At 37.2% G+C, this 11,995-nt stretch overlaps 1 protein-coding gene across 2 annotated transcripts in view; it reads right to left on the reverse strand.

Annotated features, from left to right (window-relative positions):
- POU1F1 (POU class 1 homeobox 1) overlaps positions 1–11,736 on the reverse strand; it is a 91,983-nt gene extending 80,247 nt beyond the window's left edge. For both annotated transcript variants that reach the window (XM_053704563.1, XM_053704564.1), the window contains exon 1: positions 11,595–11,736. In XM_053704563.1, coding sequence (XP_053560538.1) covers positions 11,595–11,736 — 142 coding nt within the window. The remainder of the gene's footprint in view (positions 1–11,594) is intronic.
- Positions 11,737–11,995: the final 259 nt, after the last annotated feature.

Raw genomic sequence — 11,995 nt, forward strand, 5'->3', positions numbered from 1 at the left:
GTTTAAACCTAACCCGAACACCCCCCTAACTTAAATATAATTTAAATTAAACAAAATAAATTTTCCATAATTAAATAAATTAATCCTATTTAAAACTAAATACTTAACAATAAAATAAACCCTAAGCTAGCTACAATATAACTAATAGTTACATTGTAGCTAGCTTAGGATTTATATTTATTTTACAGGCAACTTTGTATTTATTTTAACTAGGTACAATAGTTATTAAATAGTTATTAACTATTTAATAACTACCTACAAAAGTACCTGTAAAATAAACCCTAACCTAAGTTACAATTACACCTAACACTACACTATAATTAAACTAATTACCTAAACTACCTACAATTAATGACTGGTCACTTAAAGGACCAGTCATTCAGTCGTCGGCCGTCGGATGAAGAGGATGCTCAACATCGGATGTCTTAAAGAAGGACCCTCTCCACTCCGGAAGAATGAAGATAGAAGATGCCGCCTGGATGAAGCCTTCTGCCGGTCTGGATGTCCTCTTCTGGCCGGATAGGATAAAGACTTCGGACCCTCTGGAGGACCACTTGTGCCCGGCTGGGTGAAGACGACTCAAGGTAGGGTAATCTTCAAGGGGGTAGTGTTAGGTTTTTTAAGGGGAGATTGGGTGGGTTTTAGAGTAGGTTTGGGTGTGTGGGTGGTGGGTTTTAATGTTGGGGGGTATTGTATTTTTTTTACAGGTGAAAGAGCTGATTACTTTGGGGTAATGCTCCGCAAAAGGCCCTTTTAAGGGCTATTTGTAATTTAGTATAGGGTAGGAATTTTTATTATTTTGGGGGGCTTTTTTATTTTATTAGGGGATTAGATTAGGTGTAATTAGTTTAAAATTCTTGTAATTCTTTTTTTTCCCTGTAATTTAGTGGGGGTTTTTCCGTAATTTAGTTTATTTAATTTAATTGTAATTAATTGTAGGTAGTTTAGGTAATTAGTTTAATTATAGTGTAGTGTTAGGTGTAATTGTAACATAGGTTAGGGTTTATTTTACAGGTACTTTTGTACTTATTTTAGCTAGGTAGTTATTAAATAGTTAATAACTATTTAATAACTATTCTATCTAGTTAAAATAAATACAAAGTTGCCTGTAAAATAAATATAAATCCTAAGCTAGCTACAATGTAACTATTAGTTATATTGTAGCTAGCTTAGGGTTTATTTTATCGGTAAGTATTTAGTTTTAAATAGGATTAATTTATTTAATTATGGAAAATTTATTTTGTTTAATTTAAATTATATTTAAGTTAGGGGGTTGTTAGGGTTAGACCTAGGTTTAGGGGTTAATAAATGTATAATGTTGGCGGCGGCAGATTAGGGGTTAATAAATTTAATATAATTGCAGCGACATTGGGGGGCAGATTAGGGGTTAATAAGTGTAAGATTAGGGGTGTTTAGACTCGGGGTTCATGTTAGGGTGTTAGGTGTAGACATAAATTTTATTTCCCTATAGGAAACAATGGGGCTGTGTTAGGAGCTGAACACTGCTTTTTTTGCAGGTGTTAGTTTTTTTTTCAGCCAGCTCAGCCCCATTGTTTCCTACGGGGAAATCGTGCACGAGCAGGTTTAGCCAGCTCACCGCTGACTTAAGCAGCGCTGGTATTGAGGTGAGATGTGGAGCTAAATTTTGCTCTACGCTCACCTTTTTGCGGCTAACGCCAGGTTTAAAAAAACCTGTAATACCAGCGTTGTCTTAAGTGAGCGGTGGGAAAAAAAGGCTCATTAGCAATGCACCCATGTTACCGCAAAACTCGTAATCTCGTCGATAGTATCCCAGGGTTACAAATTGGAATTCAAGACTTTTCCTCCCAGAGGCAGATTCCTTTTCTCAAGATTATCTGCAGACCAGATAAATAGAGAGGCATTCTTGAAATGTATACAACATCTTTCCTCCCTGGGAGTGATTGTTCCAGTGCAGGAACAGGGTCTCGGGTTCTACTCCAAGCTATTTGTGGTTCCCATTCTAGACTTGAAGTGTATAAACAAGTTTCTCAAAGTTCCATCCTTCTAGATGGAGACTATACACTCAATTCTTCCTTTAGTACAAGAGGGTCAGTTCAGGACAACCATAGATCTAAAGGATGCGTATCTTCTTGTTCCTATTCACAGAGATCATCACAGATTCCTGAGATTTGAGCGTCATCTTTTAAACTAGCAAAATCTCACACAGAGATATTGTTGTCTTTTCTTAATTTCCACGGATCACATGTGAATCTGGAAAAAAGCTCCCTTTCCCCTGCTATGAGTAGTGTACTTAGGGACAATAATAGATTTTCTATTGATGAAGATTTTTCTGACAGAGGTCAGCAAAAACAACATAATTTCCTCTTGCTACTGCTCATCTTTCAGTGGCTCAATGTATGGAGGTAATCGGTCTGATGGTGGCTTCCATGGACATCATTCCTTTTACTCGATTCCATTTGAGAGCTCTCCAGTTGTGCATGCTCAGACAATGGAATGGCGACCATGCAAATCTATCTCAGAGAATAGAGTTAGATCAGTCGTTAAGGGATTCTCTGCCATGGTGGATATCTCAGGAACATCTGTCTCAGGGCACATGCTTTCGGAGACCTTCCTGGGTGATCGTGACCACGGACGCCAGCCTGTTGGGCTGGGGAGCAGTCTGGAACTCATTAAAACACAGGGTCTTTGGTCTCAGGAGGAGTCTGCTCTTCCCATCAACATCTTGGAGTTGAGGGTGATTTACAATGCTCTATTGGCTTGGCCTCACGTGTCCTCAGCCCAGTTTATCAGGTTCCAGTCAGGCAACATAACCTCTGTGGCTTACATCAATCACCAGAGAGGAACTCAGAGTTCCTTAGCCATGAAGGAGGTTACTCTGATTCTTCAGTGGGCAGAGACACACAATTGCTGTCTATCTGACATCCACATTCCAGGAGTAGACAACTGGAAAGCGGGTTTTCTGAGCAAACAGATTTTTCATCCTGGGGAGTGGAAACTCCATCCAGAGGTGTTTTCCAGCTTAGTCCTCAAATTGGGGGTGCCAGAGTTAGATCTGATGGCATCCCATCAGAATGCCAAGCTTCCAAGGTACGGTTCAAGGTCAAGAGATCCACAGGTTGTTCTGATAGATGCTCTGGCAGTTCCTTGGGTTTTCAAGTTGGCATACCTGTTTCCTCCATTTGCTCTCCTTCCATTTGTCATTGCTCGTATCAAACAGGAGGGGGTGTCGGTGATTCTAATAGCCCTTGCGTGGCCTTGCAAGATCTGGTTTGCAGACCTAGTGGATATGTAATTTCTCCCACCTTGGAGACTACCTCTGAGGAAGGACCTTTTATTGAAAGATTTTTTTGCATAAGTAGACAAATAATCATCAAACATTTAGCAAACACTAATGTTATGTCACATTATCAACGGGATTCAGTAATATATCCAATAGGAGTATGCCTATTATTGTAATCTAAAAACAAGAAAAAAGACAGATGCGCCACATGGCCCAATATTGTTTGTTCCAGACGGTGTGTATAGTGTAGATGTGCAAGATTAAACTCACATGCATAAAAGCACTCCAAATAGTGCCGTGGGAGCAGTCTGGGATCTATAACAGTCACCCAGCAGACCGACCCCAGACTGCTCCCACGGCACTATTTGGAGTGCTTTTATGCATGTGAGTTTAATCTTGCACATCTACACTATACACACCATGTGGAACAAACAATATTGGGCCATGTGGCGCATATGTCTTTTTTCTTGTTTTTAGATTGCTATCCTGGGATCCAGGCCGGGTCCTTTACAGATTGCTGCCTAGATTACGTCTACTTCATCACAAGAGACTCTCTTTTTTCCTTATTTACAGTGTGAAATCTATTGTCTGTTTAGATCATTAATGTACTAATACTGTTAATACTGTTAATCTAATATTATCTTATATACTATATCTGGCCATAATTTGGTTTTCATTTGTGCCAGATAATATATAGACACTCTACTCGAATATTACCTTATACTGTTCTAACTATTTGTATACTTATATTGTATATCCACTCAAGGGTGCCCCCTATCTAGTAGAATGCCTATTATTGACCTTATTTGTATTGGGCATAGTTGCATATTACATTAGCATATATAAAAGAACATCATTAAATTGTAATAACAGTGGCTAATACAACATACAGACATACATGAAAAACCAGGGTGAATTTCTATAGGATTTATTTTCCGCGGCTTACGAAGTAAGCTCAAAGGTGTAAAGAAGTGGGGTAGGGAGTTACAGGTAATATTTAGTGAAATGGCTCAATTTAAATGCTCTTAGAGAAAACTTACCCCTCAGATCAGGAGAAGAATTTCCTTTGCTTAAGTAAGCTCAATGGTATAAGAAAAAAAAGGGAAGGGGGGGGGAGCCAACAAAGACCAAAGAGGTAGGAGTTAGGGGGTAAAAAGAGAAAGATAAAATTTTAGACTGGGTTGGCAAAGAGTATATACCTCACTGCGAGGAGATATAAGATCTATGCATCAAGTTTTGACCAAATAAGATGTTCAGTGGACTGTACCTTCCCTCTGGGATCATGGCACTATTAGAGCAATACGGTAAAGGAATGTGGTTGGTATTTCCCCACAGGGGTAATTGTCACCACTGGACGGAGACGGAAAAGGGTTATTGGATATGACCCACTCTATCACGTAGAGTGGGAAAGGGTGAGGGGAGATACCTTACTTTTCTTTTATTCGCTATAAAAAAATCACTGGAGACCATACCATTATCTTAGCTAAGTAATAGGAATATATTTGAGGCTAGTAGGACTATAATAGTACTATAACACTTGCAGAAACTAGCACAATCTTTCAAATTGTTTCTGCCAGAATCCCTTCTAGTTCAAAGTATGTAAATATTAATAGGGTAAAGAAACTATTGTCAGATTGTGGTATAGAGAATGCCCCATCCATGTAGTACCATCAAAATATGGTATGCTGCTAACTATGTATGATGACCCCAGGTAAATATGTATTAGCTTATCCCATTGGGCTAGGGAATGGGTACTATGGTTAGCGAAGACAGTAATCCTAAATAGTAGGAGAGATCACCACACATATAGGGTCATTGGCTCCTGTAGATGGTCTGATATCTTATAGAAGTTCCTGTATTCCAGTGGGTCATAAAATGAGAACCTATGGGCAGGGAGATATACATTGGTTACTCTATATTTAATATTATTGGCTAAGTGTGTGGCCATATATATTTACAATCACATGTCAATTGTGTAGGCAATGTTTAAATTGGGGGCATCCCCGTACTCTAGGGGCCCTCCAAGAATCATGAATAGTGATTAGTGTATACTAGTGAAGTTGTGAAGACCTAAGAGGATTTGGCACTACCAAAACATTCCTCAGTAAGACGTAATAGGAGGACTAAGCTGCACCATCTCGGCCGCCGACAGCGCAACCATATTATTATATCACGCATGTCTTTTTAAAGAGAAACAAGCAATACGTACAGGGATGAGATTCCACTATGGTGTCTCCCTAGGTTATCTATATTGGTAGGTATGTTTAGAGTACAGTGTACAGGATAGTGTTATATATATTCTCAACAGGTTAAATAAACACCAACTACTGTGAAACTGTACCTTGCATCTACAAATGATATTTCCAGATATATATCTGTGCCCTTAAATATAGTATGAACATATATGGACCCTTCCGTTGACATCCTGTAAACAAGTATAGTGCAACACGAAACAAAAGCATATGATAACTTTAGTTATATAATAAACTTCGTAAGATCCCACAATGCATAGATCATCTACAATAATAGGTCTTATACTAACGTTTTTGCCCCTTTAATTAGAGCAATCTTCACATATTCATGGACACACATAGAACAATTATCATAAAGAGTCAACTATTATTCTAGTAGAGGGCAACCAGATTAAAGCAATCAGAGAGATATTATCAACAAATTATGCTATGATGAAAAACTATCTGACTAGCAGGAATATACTCAAAATAAAGGAGTTGTAGTTCAGGGCACTGCAGAGCTAGCGTATAGTGCGGAAGGAGGCGAGAACAGACTGAGCATTATGCAAAAGATATTTGAATTGTCTTTCATAAAAGCCCTATAGATGTCTAGTAGGGCAGAGCTATTAGGATCTCCAATCATACAGCTGTATGCGTGTACCCCAGTGAACTGTCCTAAATAAAACAAGATATCATACCCCACACCGGTTGGTCTTGTGAGCCGGAGTCAAAGAGAAAAACCCCCCAGTTGTAAACAGAAATAAATATTGCCCTTAGGTGCTAGTGTTCTAAATAATCATAAAGTGCCCAAGCCGCTTCCAATTATGGTCCATTGGTCTATCCCACACCGGTACTCAAGCCCACTTGACACTCCTGATAAAAGATCTCTGGTGTGGTAGTCTCTTCCTTCATCCCCTGCATGGCTATTAAAATGTGGCTGCTCAACACCTAGCTGGTGTAGGCACTGAGCTCAGTCATTTTGCAGGCAGTAGACGGGAGGAGTAGGACCGTTAAATCTGGCCATACCCTCTCTGAAGCCTTTTCTTCAGGTGAGTTAGCTACCCTCATAATCAGGCCACTCCGAAACTGCATGATCGTATCAGGATCAAGAAACCACTCATACTGGGTGGGCGCTTCCGCTGTCAGGTTGTTCAGATGAGAAGCCCTGCTCGGTCTGCCTGCTCCGTTATCGAGTGGGGCGATTGAGGTATCAAGAGATTACTTAATCTCCTTGTGCGTATTAAATGTGATGTTTGTGCTCACATCCTCAATAGTTGCTTGAGTCTCGTTGGTCTCCATTGCTGCGATCCTCTTGGGGGTCATCTCCCACTGCTGAGTTTCATGCCGTCCAGATAATAGTTTTGTCTCAGTATCGGACGATGTCAGTTCTAGGATCAATCTCTCCCTTACCTGTAGTAATCGCTCAAGAAGGGTGTCCAGGAGTCTTCCCTTGTGAAAAGTCAAGTCTAGCAGTAATCCTCCACGTGGGCCCCAATATGGCCACTCTGGAGAAGTCCTGATCATAAGCTCCTTGAGGAGTATGTGAGTCCACACTGCTTGGCAGTGTCCTTTTCAGTCTCAGAGCTACAATTTCCAATTCTATGTACCCTCAGACGAAGTAATCACACAGAAAAAGTTAAGCTGAACAGTCAAAGTTGCGTTAATTTGTGCTGTATAGCCGGGACTATGGTAATATGCGACCGTTCAGTCTCAAAGCAGGCTCCGCCCCCCGAGGAAGGACCTTTTGATTCAGAGTCCATTTCTTCATCCAAATCTCGTTTCTCTGAAGCTGACTGGTTGGAGATTGAACGCTTAATTCTGTCTAAGCATGGTTTTTCTGAGTTGCTCATTAAAACTATGATTCAGGCTTGCAAGCCTGTTAAGCCTGTTACTAGAAAGATTTACCATAAGATATGGCGTAAATATCTTTATTGGTGTGAATTCAAGGGCTACTCTTGGAGTAGAATTAGAATTCCTCAAATTTTATCTTTTCTTCAGGAAGGCGTGGAGATGGGATTGTCAGTACCCTGAAGGGTCAGATTTCTGCTTTATCAGTTTTACTACATAAACGTTTGGCAGATGTGCCAGATGTGCAATCTTTTTGTCAGGCCTTGGTCAAAATCAGGCCTGTCTTTAAGTCTGTTCCTCCTCTTTGGAGTCTTAACCTTGTTCTTAAAGTTTTTTAGCTGGCTCCATTTGAGCCATTGCATTCCATAGACATTAAGTTGTGATCTTGGAAGGTTTTGTTTCTTGTTGCTATCTCTTCTGCTTGAAGAGTCTCGGAACTCTCAGCTCTGCAGTGTGATTCCCCTTATCTTATTTTTCATGCCAATAATTTTGGTCTTCGTACTAAGTTAGGTTTCCTTCCTAAGGTTGTTTCTAATAGAAATATAAATCAGGAAATTGTTGTTTCCTCTCTGTGTCCTAATCCTTCTTCTTCCATAGAACGTTTGTTACACAATTTGGATGTTGTACGTGCTCTTAAATTCTACTTACAGATGACTAAGGATTTTCTCCAGTCCAGTACTCTGCCCTCTTTGTCTGTTTCTCTGGGAAACGTAAAGATTAGAAAGCCACTGCTACTACTCTTTCTTTTTGGTTATGAAGTATAATTCGTTTGGCTTATGAGACTGCTGGACAGCAGCCTCCTAAGAGAATCACGGCTCATTCCACAAGAGCTGTTTCCTCTTCTTTGACTTGGAAATGAAGCTTCTGCGGAACAAATTTGCAAGGCTGCAACTTGGTCTTCATACTTTTTCCAAATTTTCCAAATTTGATACTTTTGCCTCGGCTGGGGCTTCTTTTGGGAGAAAGGTTCTTCAAGCGGTGGTGCCTTCTGTTTAGGACTGCCTGTCTTGTCCCTCCCTATTTATCCATGTCCTCTAACTTGGGTATTGGTTCCCAACAGTAATTACTCAAGCCAAGGACTCACCATATCTTAGGGAAAAAAAAGAAAATGTATGCTTACCTGATAAATTTATTTATTTCCGGATATGGTGAGTCCATGGCCCCACCCCTTATTTTAAGACAGTTGTTCTTTTGACTATAACCTCAGGCACCTCTACACCTTGTGGGGTTGTGGGTAAGGGAGTGATACTTAACAGTTTAACTGTGGTGCTCTTTGCCTCCTCCTGCTGGCCAGGAGTGATATTACTCAAGCCGTGGACTCATATCCGAAATAAACAAATTTATCAGGTAAGCACAATTTTTTTTTAATCTTTTTGATAAATTAAGAATTAGCTGTACATACTATAAGGATCTGCTAATCAAATTACATTATTACTGGAACATTGTTAACTAAGAATCCAGTATGGAAGGCAATGTTACTATTATTATTCATTAACTTAAAGTTACAGTTGGCCCTATCAGTTTTTGCTTCCTTCTATGAATACAGTAGTTCCTGTTAACAATCTGTGCTCCAGCTTACTGGATCCAACATGTTAGTTATCTGAAGTTGTTTTATATTCCTAATACACACAATCCAATATTACTGGCTTAGATTATTTCACTTACAGCCACTGCCACAAAGTTGTGTTTCTAAGGACGTTTTATCACTTGAGTTTGCCTTTTTGTTTCATAATAAAAATGTAATAATCAGAAGGACTTCTAAGGAGAATATCATGCTGTCCTTAAATTCTGCTTTAGACTTATATTTTCTTTATCACTGCTGTTAATAATTACCTCCTTCTTTGTAGCCGATCATCCCTCAACAAATGCATTTTTTTCTTCACTAACATGACTGTACTTGATATTGACTATAATGTGAGCTAGCCCCTGCACCTCTGCATGACAGTAGCTGGGTAGAGATATCATAGTTAAATTACATGAAACCCAAATTCTTTATTTCAGGATCCAGAAAGAGTATACAATTTTAAACAACTTTCCAATGTGTTTATTGTATTTAATTTTATTTAAGTTGCTCCATTCTCATGGTATCCTTTGTTGAAGGAGCAGCAATGCTCTACTTATAGTTAGCTTAACACATGAGAGGAGGCATATGTACAGCCACCAGTCAGTAGCTAATGCTCAGTAGTGCATTGCTGATCCTGAGCCTACCTAAGTATGCTTTTCAGGATACCAAGATAGCAAAGCCGATTAGATAATAGAAGTAAATTGCTAACTTGTGTAAAATTATATGCTCTATCTAAATCATGAATGAAAAATGTTGGTGTGGGAAATGCAGCTGCGTCATTGAACAAATCATGTATGAAGAGGGGCTATCCGGTTCATGGAAGGTATTAGGAAAAATAAAAACACTTATAGGTAGTTTTTGAAAACCTCCTTTTACATGCACTATCTATGCACTGCTTATACATATGCAGTACCTATACAAAATATAGGTTACTATCCCTTTAACTTATTCAGTACTGTTGCTGATTATGTTAAAACTTTTTAATTATGTTTAACATATAGTTTCAATTAAGTGAATATTCTGTTTAAAATCAATGTGTGTATCTTTGGTGTTTTGAACTAGACTATTAAATAATGGGGAAAAACTGCACCTAACAATTTTTAATGATTAGTTATTGAGAGCTCATGGTTTATACCATGAGATAAGATATCATCTAGCTATCTAGCTATCATTCTATTTATCATCTATCTATTTATCATCTATTTATCTATCTATCTATCTATCTATCTATCTATCTATCTATCTATCGTACCATTTATCCAGGTATATAATGTGTTTATTTATCTAGTTATATATGCATAGAGATATAAACACACAGCATTCATCTAAATGAAACTTGAAAGTTCACACAAAGAAATTGTTCCATAGAGACTACAAAAAAGCAGTCAAAATGCCAGTCGTATAACAAAAATACTAAGATCATTTTTGGTGACATTAAACACAGAATGAAAAGTTAATGGTAAACTATGAACAAATATAAAATTGAAATTGGAAAAAAATGTCATTCCAATCCAGAATGTTAATAAATACTGAAACTAATTGAACAATATCATAAATGTTTAAATATGTATAAATATTAGTAATGCTAAATACTAACCATGAAAAAAGTTGTATTGCGGTAGTATATTCATATACAGTCTATGAACATCTAGCTCTCAAATACATTTTGTATGATAACCAATACAATCAATACAATATGTTCAATACATAACAAAAGCAAATAATGCACCTATCTAACCAAAACTCATTGCAGAATGTGAAAGAGAATAGTGTACCATGTAAAGCTAAGGTTAACACAACTCAAAAAGCGTTCTTCTATAGATAACAGAAGCAAATATATAAAAACACATTTTCCAAAAAAATAAGTAGTATTTAAATATGCTGGTTGGAAAACTGGAAAAAAAGTATGAACCCCCAACAAAGGAAACAATCTATTTCTGAAACACTAGCTACAGTATATGTTTTCCTTCTCTAAACATATAAAGTAATTTTTAATATTGCACAAAAAACATTTTCTAACACTAACAGATTTAAATAATCTAAAATATACCTGTAACCTCTACCACACAATTTACTGTTATTTGAAGTAAAACCATTGTTGGACTTAAATAAATAAATAGATTTTGCACTAGATAACTTACTACTGTAATGAATTATATGTTGTTTTGTTTGTTTGTGCATTTTTAACAATCTTTTAATATAAACCATTTTCATAAAAGTAAATAATGTTACATTTGTAGCGTTTCCTGGGACCTCTCAGGAGAGAGCTCTCAGCAGGAAAAATATACGTTTAAAAAAAAATCTACAATGTAATATTCATAATCCTAATTTATGTACAGAAATTACATATTATTATTATTATTATTATTATTATTATTAGTATTAGTATTATTATTATTATTATTATTATTATTAGTATTATTATTATTATTATTATTAATAAAAAAAAAATTAGAAACTGTTGCATATGCACTTTGAGAACTTTATTTAAAATTAACACTGTAGACCTTTTGCATATACATTTTGACAATTTGCTAACATAATCTGGCCTTAAAAGTACTTAGCCACACTCAGAATTAGATAGTTTGGCTATAGTTTGGTAGCATAGACGCTGCATACATTTCTGTTGGAAACACATAAATCAAAATACATTAGAGCTTTAATAAACAATATCAGACTTAAAAAGTACCTGTAGAAACAACATTAGTTGTATGGTTGGAGACTGGAAGGTATTCAGCGGCACTATGATGCATCCTGAGGGGAAAAGTTGCTGAAGAATCAGAATTTAAAGGCAAAAAAGAATCAGCTGTCACAAATGCTTGGAAACTCATTCCCCCTGACAGAATGAAAAGAAAGAATGGGAATATTGCTTCCTTTGTTCTTTTCTTGTCAGAAAGTTTTTTGTTTTTTTTTAAATTAATTACAAGCCTTTATGTAATACTTGTCTTTTGCTTAGAAATAAACATTAATAGTGCAGCATGACAAATACAAGTCGTGTGCAGGTATTTATACTGTTGGTAAATCCACTTATTCATATTAATGTTTTTTTTCCCAGGAGACTGCTACATAAACACAAGACTCACTCTTCCC

The sequence above is a fragment of the Bombina bombina genome, chromosome 3, assembly GCF_027579735.1.
Source record: "Bombina bombina isolate aBomBom1 chromosome 3, aBomBom1.pri, whole genome shotgun sequence".
NCBI lineage: Eukaryota > Metazoa > Chordata > Amphibia > Anura > Bombinatoridae > Bombina > Bombina bombina.